Source organism: Chiloscyllium punctatum, chromosome 26, assembly GCF_047496795.1.
Source record: "Chiloscyllium punctatum isolate Juve2018m chromosome 26, sChiPun1.3, whole genome shotgun sequence".
Lineage (NCBI taxonomy): Eukaryota > Metazoa > Chordata > Chondrichthyes > Orectolobiformes > Hemiscylliidae > Chiloscyllium > Chiloscyllium punctatum.
The window spans coordinates 60,947,537-60,960,180 of record NC_092764.1 but is presented as its reverse complement, the minus strand read 5'-3'; the positions used below and the strand labels follow the sequence as shown (position 1 = coordinate 60,960,180).

The window sequence follows — 12,644 nt, the reverse complement described above, 5'->3', positions numbered from 1 at the left end:
GGAATGGTTTACTCTTCGGAGGGTCAGTGTGGACTTGTTGGGCCAAAGGGCCTGTTTCCATGCTGTAGGGAATCTAAACGAAAAAAAAAATGACAGCAGCACAAATTTCTCAAAGAGAAATAAAATAGATTATTAAAGTGTGTTTCTTTTAAATGATTGAAAAACACTGGTCAGAACATTATTGTACCCCCAACTTATTTCTCCAGTAGTTTTGTGATTGATAAAGGTGTGAGCTTATTATCCCTTTGTAGGGGTGCATATTATCCACAGGCGAAGCAATGGCTGAGGGGTATTATTGCTGTTCTGTTCACCCAGAAACTTGGGTTCCAATCCCACCAGGGCAGATGCTGGAATTTCAGTTCAATAAGTATCTGAAATTAAGAAGGTAAAAACAATGACTGCAGATGCTGAAAACCAAATACTGGATCAGTGGTGCTGGAAGAGCACAGCAGTTCAGGCAGCATCCAACGAGCAGAGAAATCGACGTTTCGGGCAAAAGCCCTTCATCAGGAATAAAGGCAGTGAGCCTGAAGCGTGGAGAGATAAGCTAGAGGAGGGTGGGGTGGGGAGAGAGTAGCATAGAGTACAATGGGTGAGTGGGGGAGGGGATGAAGGTGATAGGTCAAGGAGGAGAGGGTGGAGTGGATAGGTGGAAAAGAAGATAGGCAGGTCGGACAAGTCAAGGAGACAGTAACTGAGCTGGAAGTTTGAAACTAGGATGAGGTGGGGGAAGGGGAAATGAGGAAGCTGTTGAAGTCCACATTGATGCCCTGGGGTTGAAGTGTTTCCGAGGCGGAAGATGAGGCGTTCTTCCTCCAGGTGTCTGGTGGTGAGGTAGCGGCGGTGAAGGAGGCCCAGGACCTCCATGTCCTCGGCAGAGTGGGAGGGGGAGTTGAAATGTTGGGCCATGGGGCGGTGTGGTTGATTGGTGCAGGTGTCTCGGAGATGTTCCCTAAAGCGCTCTGCTAGGAGGCGCCCAGTCTCCCCAATGTAGAGGAGACCACATCGGGAGCAACGGATACAATAAATGATATTGGTGGATGTGCAGGTGAAACTTTGATGGATGTGGAAGGCTCCTTTAGGGCCTTGGATAGAGGTGAGGGAGGAGGTGTGGGCACAGGTTTTACAGTTCCTCCTTGACCTATCACCTTCATCCCCTCCCCCACTCACCCATTGTACTCTATGCTACTTTCTCCCCACCCCCACCCTCCTCTAGCTTATCTCTCCATGCTTCAGGCTCACTGCCTTTATTCCTGATGAAGGGCTTTTGCCCGAAACGTCGATTTCGCTGCTCGTTGGATGCTGCCTGAACTGCTGTGCTCTTCCAGCACCACTAATCCAGTATTTGGATTTCAGCATCTGCAGTCATTGTTTTTACCTTGTTGATTTTAACCCTACTGCGAATCCTCTTGCAAGGATGCCTGCCTTGAAGAAGTTTTCCTCCTCTCTCTACAAGAATCTCAGGGAGTCCCTCTCCCACTGCAACTCCCAGGTCATTTCCTCTGCTCTGAAGCTCTTCAACCATGTTGTGAAACAAACTCGCTACCACAGCCACATTCGCTTCCTCAGTGCCTGCCTCCGTAACCAACTCATCCCACACGGACTCCAGACCACCTTTAAACCAGCAGAGTTCGGACCCGAACAGGACAAACGTTACAGACTACAGATTCAAAAACACCAGCAACAGTTCTCCTTCAGGATCCTCTGCTCCACGCTTGCAGCAATGCGCCGTCACCTAACCTCTCTACAGTCAGCCCTGCCTCAGCTGAGGGCCACACTCTCTCAGAATTGCAAAGGACCCACTCTGTACTACATCCTCAGGAGAATTCATACTCTCAACAAACAGTATTTCAACTCCATCTCAAACATCAAAAACTGTAAGTACAACAAACTTTTATCCACCCACCTCCATAACCAGTGCTCCTCAAACATTCCAGAAGCTTCCCCTGGCCTCGGAAATGCCATTAGCCATGCGGCTGACGCAGCTACCACCCCCACGCTGAGTGATGATGTCACTTCCGCCCACATCATGGCCACTCCCACAGCCACTTCCAGCCCTCACATCATCGCTGATGCCACACGCTCAGTGACTCCCGCCACCCCTACTGCCATGATCACCACCACTTCCGCCCCCACCAGCGCCACTCACCTGCATTCTGCTGACACGCCCCCCACAGACCCCGCTGACACGGCCCCCACAGACCCCACTGTCACTATCCCCACACCCCAGAACCCAGAGGGGAACATTACTCCTGCTCATGCCTCCACCCCCATTCCCCCCACCATCACACCCACTCCAGACCCCACTCCCAGCTCCACACCCACACCAGATCCCAGCTCCTGGCCCTGCCGAGTTGTCACCATCCCTTCAGACCTCCCACTCACTGAGGACGAACGATCAGTCCTCAGCAAAGGACTCACCTTCATCCCCCTCCGTCCACGCATCAATTAATTTAATACACGACGTGACATCGAACAATTCTTCCGTCGCCTCCGCCTCCGAGCTTACTTTCACAATCAGGACTCCCGCCCACCTTCCGAGGACCCCTTCGCCCACCTCCAACACACTGCATCCACCTGGACACCCCGCGCTGGCCTATTACCTGCCCTCGACCTCTTCATTTCCAACTGTCGCCGGGACATTAACCGCCTCAACCTGTCGTCCCCCCTCCCCCACTCCAACCTCTCACCCTCACAACGCGCAGCCCTCCAATCCCTCTGCTCCAATCCCAACCTCACCATCAAGCCAGCGGATAAAGGGGGCGCAGTGGTAGTCTGGCGCACTGACCTCTACACCGCTGAAGCCAAACGCCAACTCAAGGACACCTCTTCCTACTGCCCCCTCGACCATGACCCCACCCCCATCACCAAACCATCACCTCCCAGACCATACAGAACCTCATCACCTCAGGAAATCTCCCACCCACAGCTTCCAACCTCATAGTCCGGGAACCCCGCACTGCCCGGTTCTACCTCCTTCCCAAGATCCACAAGCCTGACCACCCGGGCCGACCCATTGTCTCAGCATGCTCCTGCCCCACTGAACTCATCTCTACCTACCTTGACACTGTCCTATCCCCCCTAGTCCAGGAACTCCCCACATACGTTCGAGACACCACCCACACCTTCCACCTCCTCCAAGACTTCCATTTCCCCGGCCCCCAACGCCTTATCTTCACCATGGATATCCAATCCCTCTACACCTCCATCCGCCATGACCAGGGCCTCCAAGCCCTCCGTTTTTACCTCTCCAAACGTCCCCAACAGTACCCTTCCACTGACACTCTCATTCGTTTGGCTGAACTGGTCCTCACCCTTAACAATTTCTCCTTTGAATCCTCCCACTTCCTCCAGACCAAAGGCGTAGCCATGGGTACACGTATGGGCCCCAGCTATGCCTGTCTCTTTGTTGGCTATGTACAACAGTTGATCTTCCGTAATTACACCGGCACCACTCCCCACCTCTTCCTCCGCTACATTGATGACTGCATTGGCGCCACCTCGTGCTCCCGCGAGGAGGTTGAGCAATTCATCAACTTCACCAACACATTCCACCCTGACCTTAAATTTACCTGGACTATCTCTGACACCTCGCTCCCCTTCCTGGACCTCTCCATCTCCATTAGTGACGACCGACTTGACACTGACATTTTTTACAAACCCACCGACTCCCATAGCTACCTGGATTACACCTCTTCCCACCCTATCTCTTGCAAAAATGCCATCCCGTATTCCCAATTTCTCCGCCTCCGCCGTATCTGCTCCCAGGAGGACCAGTTCCACCATAGGACACACCAGATGGCCTCCTTCTTTAGAGACCGCAATTTCCCTTCCCACGTGGTTAAAGATGCCCTCCAACGCATCTCGTCCACATCCCGCACCTCCGCCCTCAGACTCCACCCCTCCAACCGTAACAAGGACAGAATGCCCCTGGTGCTCACCTTCCACCCTACAAACCTTTGCATCAACCAAATCATCCACCGACATTTCTGCCACCTCCAAAAAGACCCCACCACCAGGGATATATTTCACTCCCCACCCCTTTCCGCCTTCCACAAAGACCGTTCCCTCCGTGACTACCTGGTCAGGTCCACACCCCCCTACGACCCACCCTCCCATTCTGGCACTTTCCCCTGCCACCGCAGGAACTGTAAAACCTGTGCCCACACCTCCTCCCTCAACTCTATCCAAGGCCCTAAAGGAGCCTTCCACATCCATCAAAGTTTCACCTGCACATCCACCAATATCATTTATTGTATCCGTCGCTCCCGATGTGGTCTCCTCTACATTGGGGAGACTGGGCGCCTCCTAGCAGAGCGCTTTAGGGAACATCTCCGAGACACCCGCACCAATCAACCACACCGCCCCGTGGCCCAACATTTCAACTCCCCCTCCCACTCTGCCGAGGATTGGAGGTCCTGGGCCTCCTTCACCGCCGCTACCTCACCACCAGACGCCTGGAGGAAGAACGCCTCATCTTCCGCCTCGGAACACTTCAACCCCGGGGCATCAATGTGGACTTCAACAGCTTCCTCATTTCCCCTTACCCCACCTCATCCTAGTTTCAAACTTCCAGCTCAGTTACTGTCTCCTTGACTTGTCCAACCTGCCTATCTTCTTTTCCACCTATCCACTCCACCCTCTCCTCCCTGACCTATCACCTTCATCTCCTCCCCCACTCACCCATTGTACTCTATGCTACTCTCTCCCCACCCCCACCCTCCTCTAGCTTATCTCTCCACGCTTCAGGCTCACTGCCTTTATTCCTGATGAAGGGCTTTTGCCCGAAACGTCGATTTCGCTGCTCGTTGGATGCTGCCTGAACTGCTGTGCTCTTCCAGCACCACTAATCCAGTATCTGAAATTAAGAGTCTAACGATGACCACAAATCCTTTGTCGACTGTTGGGAAAATCTATATGGGTCACTAATGTCCTTAAGGGAAGGACGCTGCCATCCTTACTCGGTCTGGCCGCCATTAAACTCCAAACCCACAGCAATGTAGTTGACTCTCAATTGCCCTCTAGATGGGCAATAAATGCTGCCTAGTCAGCGATGAATAAAGGTACAATTCCAAATGACTGCCTCTTCTTTAAACTGAAGTTTTTTTAAATAACTTGAACGTTTTTGTTAAGTTGAAGACACAATCAAATGCTGCCTGTCTCTAAAATCTCTGAATAAAACAGAATGACAGAATCTGCACCAAATCACAGGAACCTCTGCAAACGGTCAAGATTTTATTGTACGGTCATGGTGAGGTTATTGTTGAGAGTGTGGTGCTGGAGAAGCACAGCAGGTCAGGCAGCATCCGAGGAGCAGGATAGTCGACGTTTCAGGTAAAAGCCCTTCATCAGGAATGGGTTTTTGCCTGAAATGTTGACTCTACTGCTCCTCAGATGCTGCCTGACCTGCTGTGCTTTTCCAGCACCTCACTCTCGACTCTAATCTGCAGCATCTGCAGCCCTCACTCTCGCCCAATGATGAGGCAAATGGCAGTCACCATTATTAATGCACAAATCACACAGTAATGTTAAACTGGGTCAGGTACTTGGATACTTCCTCTGGCAGCCCATTCCCAGGGTACTTGGATAAGCACTGCTGTGGCTGTGAGAGACGCACTGTTCTGCCATTAACTTCCTGGAAACACCTCACTGCATGTAGCAACACATGTCCGTATATGACAGCTATAAACCAAACTCCACAGAGGGCTTCATCCCTTTCTAATTACCACTTTTACTGGTGTGATTTCTGTCAAATAACCTCTAAGTTCAGTATCGCAATTATGAAGACTCAATCCTTCAGCTTTTATTTGTTGTAGCTTTCTTCTCCAACCCCCACCCCCTCCACACACATCAATTCCCTTCTTTAAAGCAAAGATTTCTAATTCATCTCTTCAGGCATGTTATAACATACCTCTTGGGCAGGTCTGATTTAAACCTGGATTCTTTAGCTCTGAGAGACAGTCACTATCACTGTGCTGCAAAACGCATCAATCACTTTGGTTATTTTCTGTCTCTCTCATACCTCTCTTACTTGATTAAGCGAAGGGCTGTTGGTGCAATACAGTCGTATCCCCACCTCTTAAACCTGACGTTCACGATTCAAGCCTCCCTCCAGAACTTCAATGAGCACAGAAGGTGTAAGTGTCTTCTTTGTCTCAAGGAACTATCAGAAGCAGAGCCCTATTTTGCATTCAGAGAGTTATAGGGATGTACAGCATGGAAACAGACCCTTTGCTCCAAGCCGACCAGATATCCCAACCCAATCTAGTCCCACCTGCCAGCACCCGGCCCATGTCCCTCTAAACCCTTCCTATTCATATACCCATCCGAATGCCTCTTAAATGTTGCAATTGTACCAGCCTCCACCATTTCCTCTGGCAGCCCATTCCCATAATGTACCACCCTCTGTGAGAAAAAAGTTGCCCCTTAGGTCTCTTTTATATCTTTCCCCTCTCATCCTAAACCTATGCCCTCTAGTTCTGGACTCCCCCACCCCAGGGAAAAGACTTTGTCTATTTATCCTATCCATGTCCCTCATAATTTTATAAACCTCTTCAAGGTCATCCCTCACTGTCCGACACTACAGGGAAAACAGCCCCAGCCTATTCAAACTGTCCTCTTAGCTCAAATTCTCCAACCCTGGCAACATCCTTGTAAATCTTTTCTGAACCCTTCCTTCAATTTATTTTGCTTTATGTGCCTGATTTGATATCAAATTAATTATTCTAAATGTTTAGATCCTGTACTGTGTGATACTGATCTGTGGTGACATGTCTGAAAGATCTAAGGTGCTAGATTTGGTTTTTAAAACTCCAGTCTCAATTGATATATTGGTTTAAATCCCAGTACTGCCAAAACCTCACATGATGGGCCAAATGGCCTCCTTCCGTACCATACTAATTCGGTGGTCCTGTGTGGTTAAGAAGATCCCCAGTTGTCTAATAAAAGCAAAATGGCGCAGATGCTGGAAATTTCAAATCGGAGGAGAAAGTGCTGCAGGAAGTTCGACAGTTGCCTGTCCAATTCACCTGGAGAGTGGAGCAGAGAGGATGCAGTACTAATTCACTGGATGCAACAAAATTGTCACTGCACTAGTAATCGCGGTTGGCCATTAGACTGAGCTAAGTCTCTGGACATTTGGTTCAAACTTGAAAGGGTTCAGAAAAGATTTACTGGGATGTTGATAGGGCTGGAGGGTTTGAGCTAAAGGGAGAAACTGAATAGGCAGGGTGTAGATTAGACAGGGGCTATTTTCCCTGAAGGGTAGGAGGCTGAGGGGTGACCTTACAGAAGTTTATAGCATCACGGTGGGAGGTTGATAAGATGAGTAACCAAGGTCTTTTTCTCAGGGTAATATTAAGGTGAGAGGGGAAAGATTTCAAAGTGACATTTTTACACAGGTGTATGGAAGGTGCTACCAGAGGAAGTGGTGGAGGCTGGTACAATTAAAACATTTAAAAGGCATCTGGGGTGGGTATATGAATAGGAAGGATTGAGAGAGATATGGGCCAAAGACTAGCAAATGGGACTCCAATTAATTTCGGATTTCTGGTTGGTATGGACCAGTTGTACGGAAGTTGTACGAGTTGTTTCTATGCTGTACATCTCTTATGATTCTAAATGGCAAAATCTGCATTGCATTCAATAGACATCTGAAATTCCGAACTAGTTTAATGGCGTCCACGCGACGATGAAACTTTCTGCACAAAAATCTCGTGGAAACTGTTGGGTGTCGGTCAGTAGTTTCCGGCTGGACCAGCCGCAGTCGGGCTGTACAGTGTCGAGTGGAAAGTCTCTTGTAAAAGTGACCAGTGAGCAACTTCCTCACCAGGACTGTCGCTCCGGGAACTCATGGAAATCATTGTTAAAAGTAAAACCAGGCGCTGATCTGTCCACGCCCCTGTGACAGAGAATGGTTCCTTACCTTCCGTTCAGTCTGAGCAACTTGAATGCGACCCAGATCCCCCAGATGCGGTGCCGGGCTTTGTAAACCTTCCCGAAGCCCCCGTAGGCGATACAGCACCATTGCTCGAGGTCACTCGGCGCTATGGAAGTGAGCCGATCTACCGGGCTCTCCCTCAGCCGTCCCTCAGCCCTCCCGGGAGAATGCTGCCTTCCAAACTTCCCCTCCATGACCGCAGCATTCAGACTCTACCACCACTTGCTGTGCTGCAGAAAGACTCCCCCAGCCGGCCGAGCTGCTCGCCTTCACCTCGGAGGTTTTGTTTTTGAAGTCCCTCCCTCTCTCCGAGTCTGGGCTCCGACAGGGCTGCTTCCCTCAGGGGCTTTGAGCAACTCTTCCGAAACCACCTCAGTCACAAAACCCCCATGTGCTGCTCAGGCTGGTGCTGGGAGTTTCAACCAACCTACAAATCTCAGCAGTTGGAAGGGCCGGTGTTGGACTGGGGGGTGGACAAAGTTTAAAAATGCAAAAATCACACAACACCAGGTTATAGTCCAACAGGTTTATTTGGAAGCACTAGCTTTCGGAGCGCTGCTCCTTCATCAGGTGGTTGTGGAGTCTAAGATCATAAAACACTGAATTTATAGCAAAAGTTTACAGTGATGTAACTAAAATTACACATTGAAGTTACATCGCACTTTAAACCTTTGCTGTAAATTCTGTGCCTTTTGTTCCACTATCACCTGATGAAGGAGCGTCACTCCGAAAGCTAGTGCTTCCAATTAAACCTGTTGGACCATAACCTGGTGTTGTGTGGTTTTTAACTTTGCCCACCCCAGTCCAACACCGGCATCTCCCAAGTTGTGGCGATTTTGAAATCAACCGTTCACCCACCAAAGTCAACGCTGGCAATAACCACCAGTGCAACAACAAACTCTCCATTCCTTCGGCTCAAGTCCAAGTTTGCTCCACGTGTAGGAAGTCGTACAGCTCAGAAACAGATCCTCCACTTCAACTTGCCCGAAACTAATCTAGCATTTAGCCTCTATTTGGGAGAGTTATGCAGTTGCTTATGACTGGTCGAAAGCAAGGACTGCAAATGCTGGAGATTAGAGTGGAGAGTGTGGGACTGGAAAAGGACAGCAGGTCAAAAGGAGCAGAAGAGTTGATGTTTTCAACAAAAGCTGATACCAACTTGGTAGGCTGAAGGATCAGGTTCTGTGCTGTATTTTTCTATGCCTCTATGTTGTCAATGGCACACACTTCTACCATGGGAATAGTCGTGAATGTTGAAGGTAGTGCCAAGCATGCAGTTTTAGTTTTGATGGTGTCAGGCTTCCCGAATACTGAGGTGACAGTCTAGAGGTACTAGTGCTGAACTATTTGCCCAGAAACTCAGTTAAGGTTCCAGGGACCTGGGTTTGATTCGCACTAGAGCAGATGGTGCGATTTGATTGCACTCGGCTCTTAATTCTTGATATTTATTGATGAGCACGAAACCTTTGCTGATGGTCAGGAAAATCCCATCTGGCTCACTAATGCTCTTCAGGTAAGAAGGCCTGCCATACTCACCTGGTCTGGTGTACATGCCAACTTGATGAGCAAAGGACTTCTGGGAAGTCATATAGTTGTGTGGTTGCGTTACCCGAAACACTACTTGGGTACTGTCTCCCACCCAACCTCCTCTAACCAAACAAAAAGGTTCTGTGCGCCAGATTGATAAGGTAATGCGTTTTTTTTTATTCCTTATTTTTTCAATAGTCTCTTTGGGAATTTAGAATAGTGGAATAGAGGTTAGGGCAGTTGAATGTTCCTCCTACAGAATGTGGGAGGTAAGGGTCACCACTAGTGTTCCTGCTGACTACATCTCCAGGGCGTGCACCCAACTCCAGCTCCTCAAAATCCACATTAGAGAACTGGAGCTGGATGAACTTCGGATCATGCGGGAGGTAGAGGGGGTTATTGAGAGGAGTTACAGGGAGGTAGTCACTCCTAAGGTGCAAGAAAAAGGCAGATGGGTTACTGTCAGGGGACGTAAAGGGAACCGACAGGCAACGCAGGGATCCCCTGTGGCCATTCCCCTCAACAATAAGTACACCGTTTTGGATACTGTTTGGGGGGTAACGACTTACCAAGGGAAAGCAGTGGGGCACAGGGCTCTGGCACAGGGCTCTGGCACAGAGTCTGTCCCTGCTGCTCAGAAGGGAAAGGGGGAGAGGAGCAGAACAGTAGTCATTGAGGACTCCATAGTTAGGGGGACAGATAGGTTCTGTGGGGATGAAGAGACTCACAGTTGGTGTGTTGCCTCCCAGGTGCTAGGGTTCGTGATGTCTCGGATTGTGTTTTTGGGATCCTTAAGGGGGAGGGGGAGCAGCCCTCAGTTGTGGTTCACATAGGCACCAACGACAATAGGTAAGAAGAGAGATGGGGATTTAAGGTAGAAATTCAAGGAGCTAGGATAGAAGCTTAGAGCTAGGACGAACAGAGTTGTTGTCTCTGGTTTGTTGCCTGTGCCGCATGCTAGTGAGGCAAGGAATAGGGAGAACATGGGGCTACAGGGATGGTGCAGGAGGGAGGGTTTTGGATTCTTGGATAATTGGGGCTCTTTCTGGGGTAGGTGGGACTGCTACAAGCAGGATGGACTTCATCTGAACCAGAGAGGTACCAATATCCTGGGGAGGGTGGGGGCGGGGGAGAAGATATTCGCTAAGGCTATTGGGGTGGGTTTAAACTAATCCAGCAGGAGGATGGGAACCAAAATTGTAGTTAGAGTATGGACGGCGCAGTGGTTAGCCACTGCTGCCTCACAGCGCCAGAGACCCAGGTTCAATTCCTGCCTCAGGCGACTGACTGTGTGGAGTTTGCACATTCTCCCAGTGTCTGCGTAGGTTTCCTCCCACAGTCCAAAGTTGTGCAGGTCAGGTGAATTGGCCATGCTAAATTTCCCGTAGTGTTAGGGGCAGGGCTAAGTGTAGGGGAATGGGTCTGGGTGGGTCGCACTTCGGTGGGTCGGTGTGGACTTGTTGGGCTGAAGGGCCTGTTTCCACACTGTAAGTAATCTAACAAAAAGGTTGAGAGTAGGGAGGTCCAAAATCAAGTTTCAGAGACGCAAGATGGCACCGGCAGGCAAGTGTGTCTACTTCAATGCCAGGAGCATCCGAAATAAAGGTGGGTGAACTTGCAGCATGGGTTGGTACCTGGGACTTTGATGTTGTGGCCATTTCGGAGACATGGCTAGAGCAGGGACAGGAATGGTTGTTGCAGGTTCCAGGATTTAGATGTTTCAGTAAGAACAGAGAAGATGGTAAAGGGGGAGGGGGAGGGGGTTGGCATTGTTGGCAAAGGACAGTAATACTGTTACAGAAAGGACGTTTGGGGACTTGTCAACTGAGGTAGTATGGGCTGAGGTTAGGAACAGGAAAGGAGAGATCACCCTGTTGGGAGTTTTCTATAGGCCTCCAAATAGTTCCAGAGATGTAGAGGAAAGGATAGCAAAGATAATTCTGGACAGGAGTGAGAGAGACAGGGTAGTTGTCATGGGGGACTTCAACTTTCGAAATATTGAATAGGAACACTATAATATGAGTACTACAGATGGGTCAGGTTTTGTCCAGTGTGTGCAGGAGGGCTTCCTGACAGTATGTAGACAGGCCAACAAGGGGCAAAGCCACATTAGATTTGGTACTGGGTAATGAGCCCAGCCAGGTGTTAGACTTGGAAGTAGGTGAGCACTTTGGTGATGGCAAACACAGTTCTGTTATGTTTACTTTAGTGATAGAAAGGGATAGGTGTATACCACTGGGCAAGAGAGTTACAGCTGGGGCAAAGGCAATTACAATGCAATTAGGCAAGATTTAGGAAGCATAGGATGGGGAAGGAAACTGCAGGGGAGAGGCACATTAGAAATGTGGAGCTTATTCAAGGAAAAGCTCCTGTGTGTCCTAGATAAGAATATACCTGTCAGGCAGGGAGGAAGCTGTAGAGCATGGAAGCTATGGTTTACGAAGGAAGTGGAATCTCTGGTCAAGAGGAAGAAGGCGGCTTATGTTATGATGAGATGTGAAGGTTCAGTTCGGGCGCTTGAGGGTTACAAGGTAGCCAGGAAAGACCTAAAGAGAGAGCTCAGAAGAGCCAGGAGGAGACATGAGAAGTGGTTGGAGGATACGATCAGGGTAAACCCGAAGGCCTTCTATAGGTATTTAAGGAATAAAAGAATGACGAGAGTAAGATTAGGTCCAATCAAGGATAGTAGTGGGAAGTTGGTGTGGAATCATAGGGGAAGCACTAAATGAATATTTTACAACAGTATTCTCCCTAGAAAACGACAATGTTGTCGAGGAGATTACTGAGATACAGGCTACTAGACTAGGTGGAATTGAGGTTCACAAGGGAGAGGTATTAGAAATCCTGCAGAGTGTGAAAATAGATAAGTCCCCTGAGCCAGATGGGATTTATCCTAGGATCCTCTGGAAAGCCAGGGAGGAGATTGCTGAGCCTTTGGCATTAATCTTTAAATCGGAATAGTGCCAGAAGACTGGAAGATAGCAAATGTGGTTCCCCTGTTCAAGAAGGGGGAGTAGAGACAACCCTGGTAATTATAGACCAGTGAGCCTTACTTCAGTTGTTGGTAAAGTGTTGGAAAAGGTTATAAGAGATAGGATTTATAATCATCTAGAAAAGAATAATTTGATGAGGGATAGTCAGCACAGTTTTGTGAAGGGTAGGTCGTGCCTCACAAATC

At 49.2% G+C, this 12,644-nt stretch overlaps 1 protein-coding gene across 1 annotated transcript in view; it reads right to left on the bottom strand.

Annotated features, from left to right (window-relative positions):
* The window catches only part of LOC140453123 (ankyrin repeat and protein kinase domain-containing protein 1-like), a 52,734-nt gene extending 44,502 nt beyond the window's left edge, over nt 1-8,232 (bottom strand). The window contains exon 1 of the mRNA XM_072547529.1: nt 7,925-8,232. Within this exon, the coding sequence (XP_072403630.1) occupies nt 7,925-8,133 (209 nt within the window). The 5' untranslated portion in view covers nt 8,134-8,232. The remainder of the gene's footprint in view (nt 1-7,924) is intronic.
* Nucleotides 8,233-12,644: the final 4,412 nt, after the last annotated feature.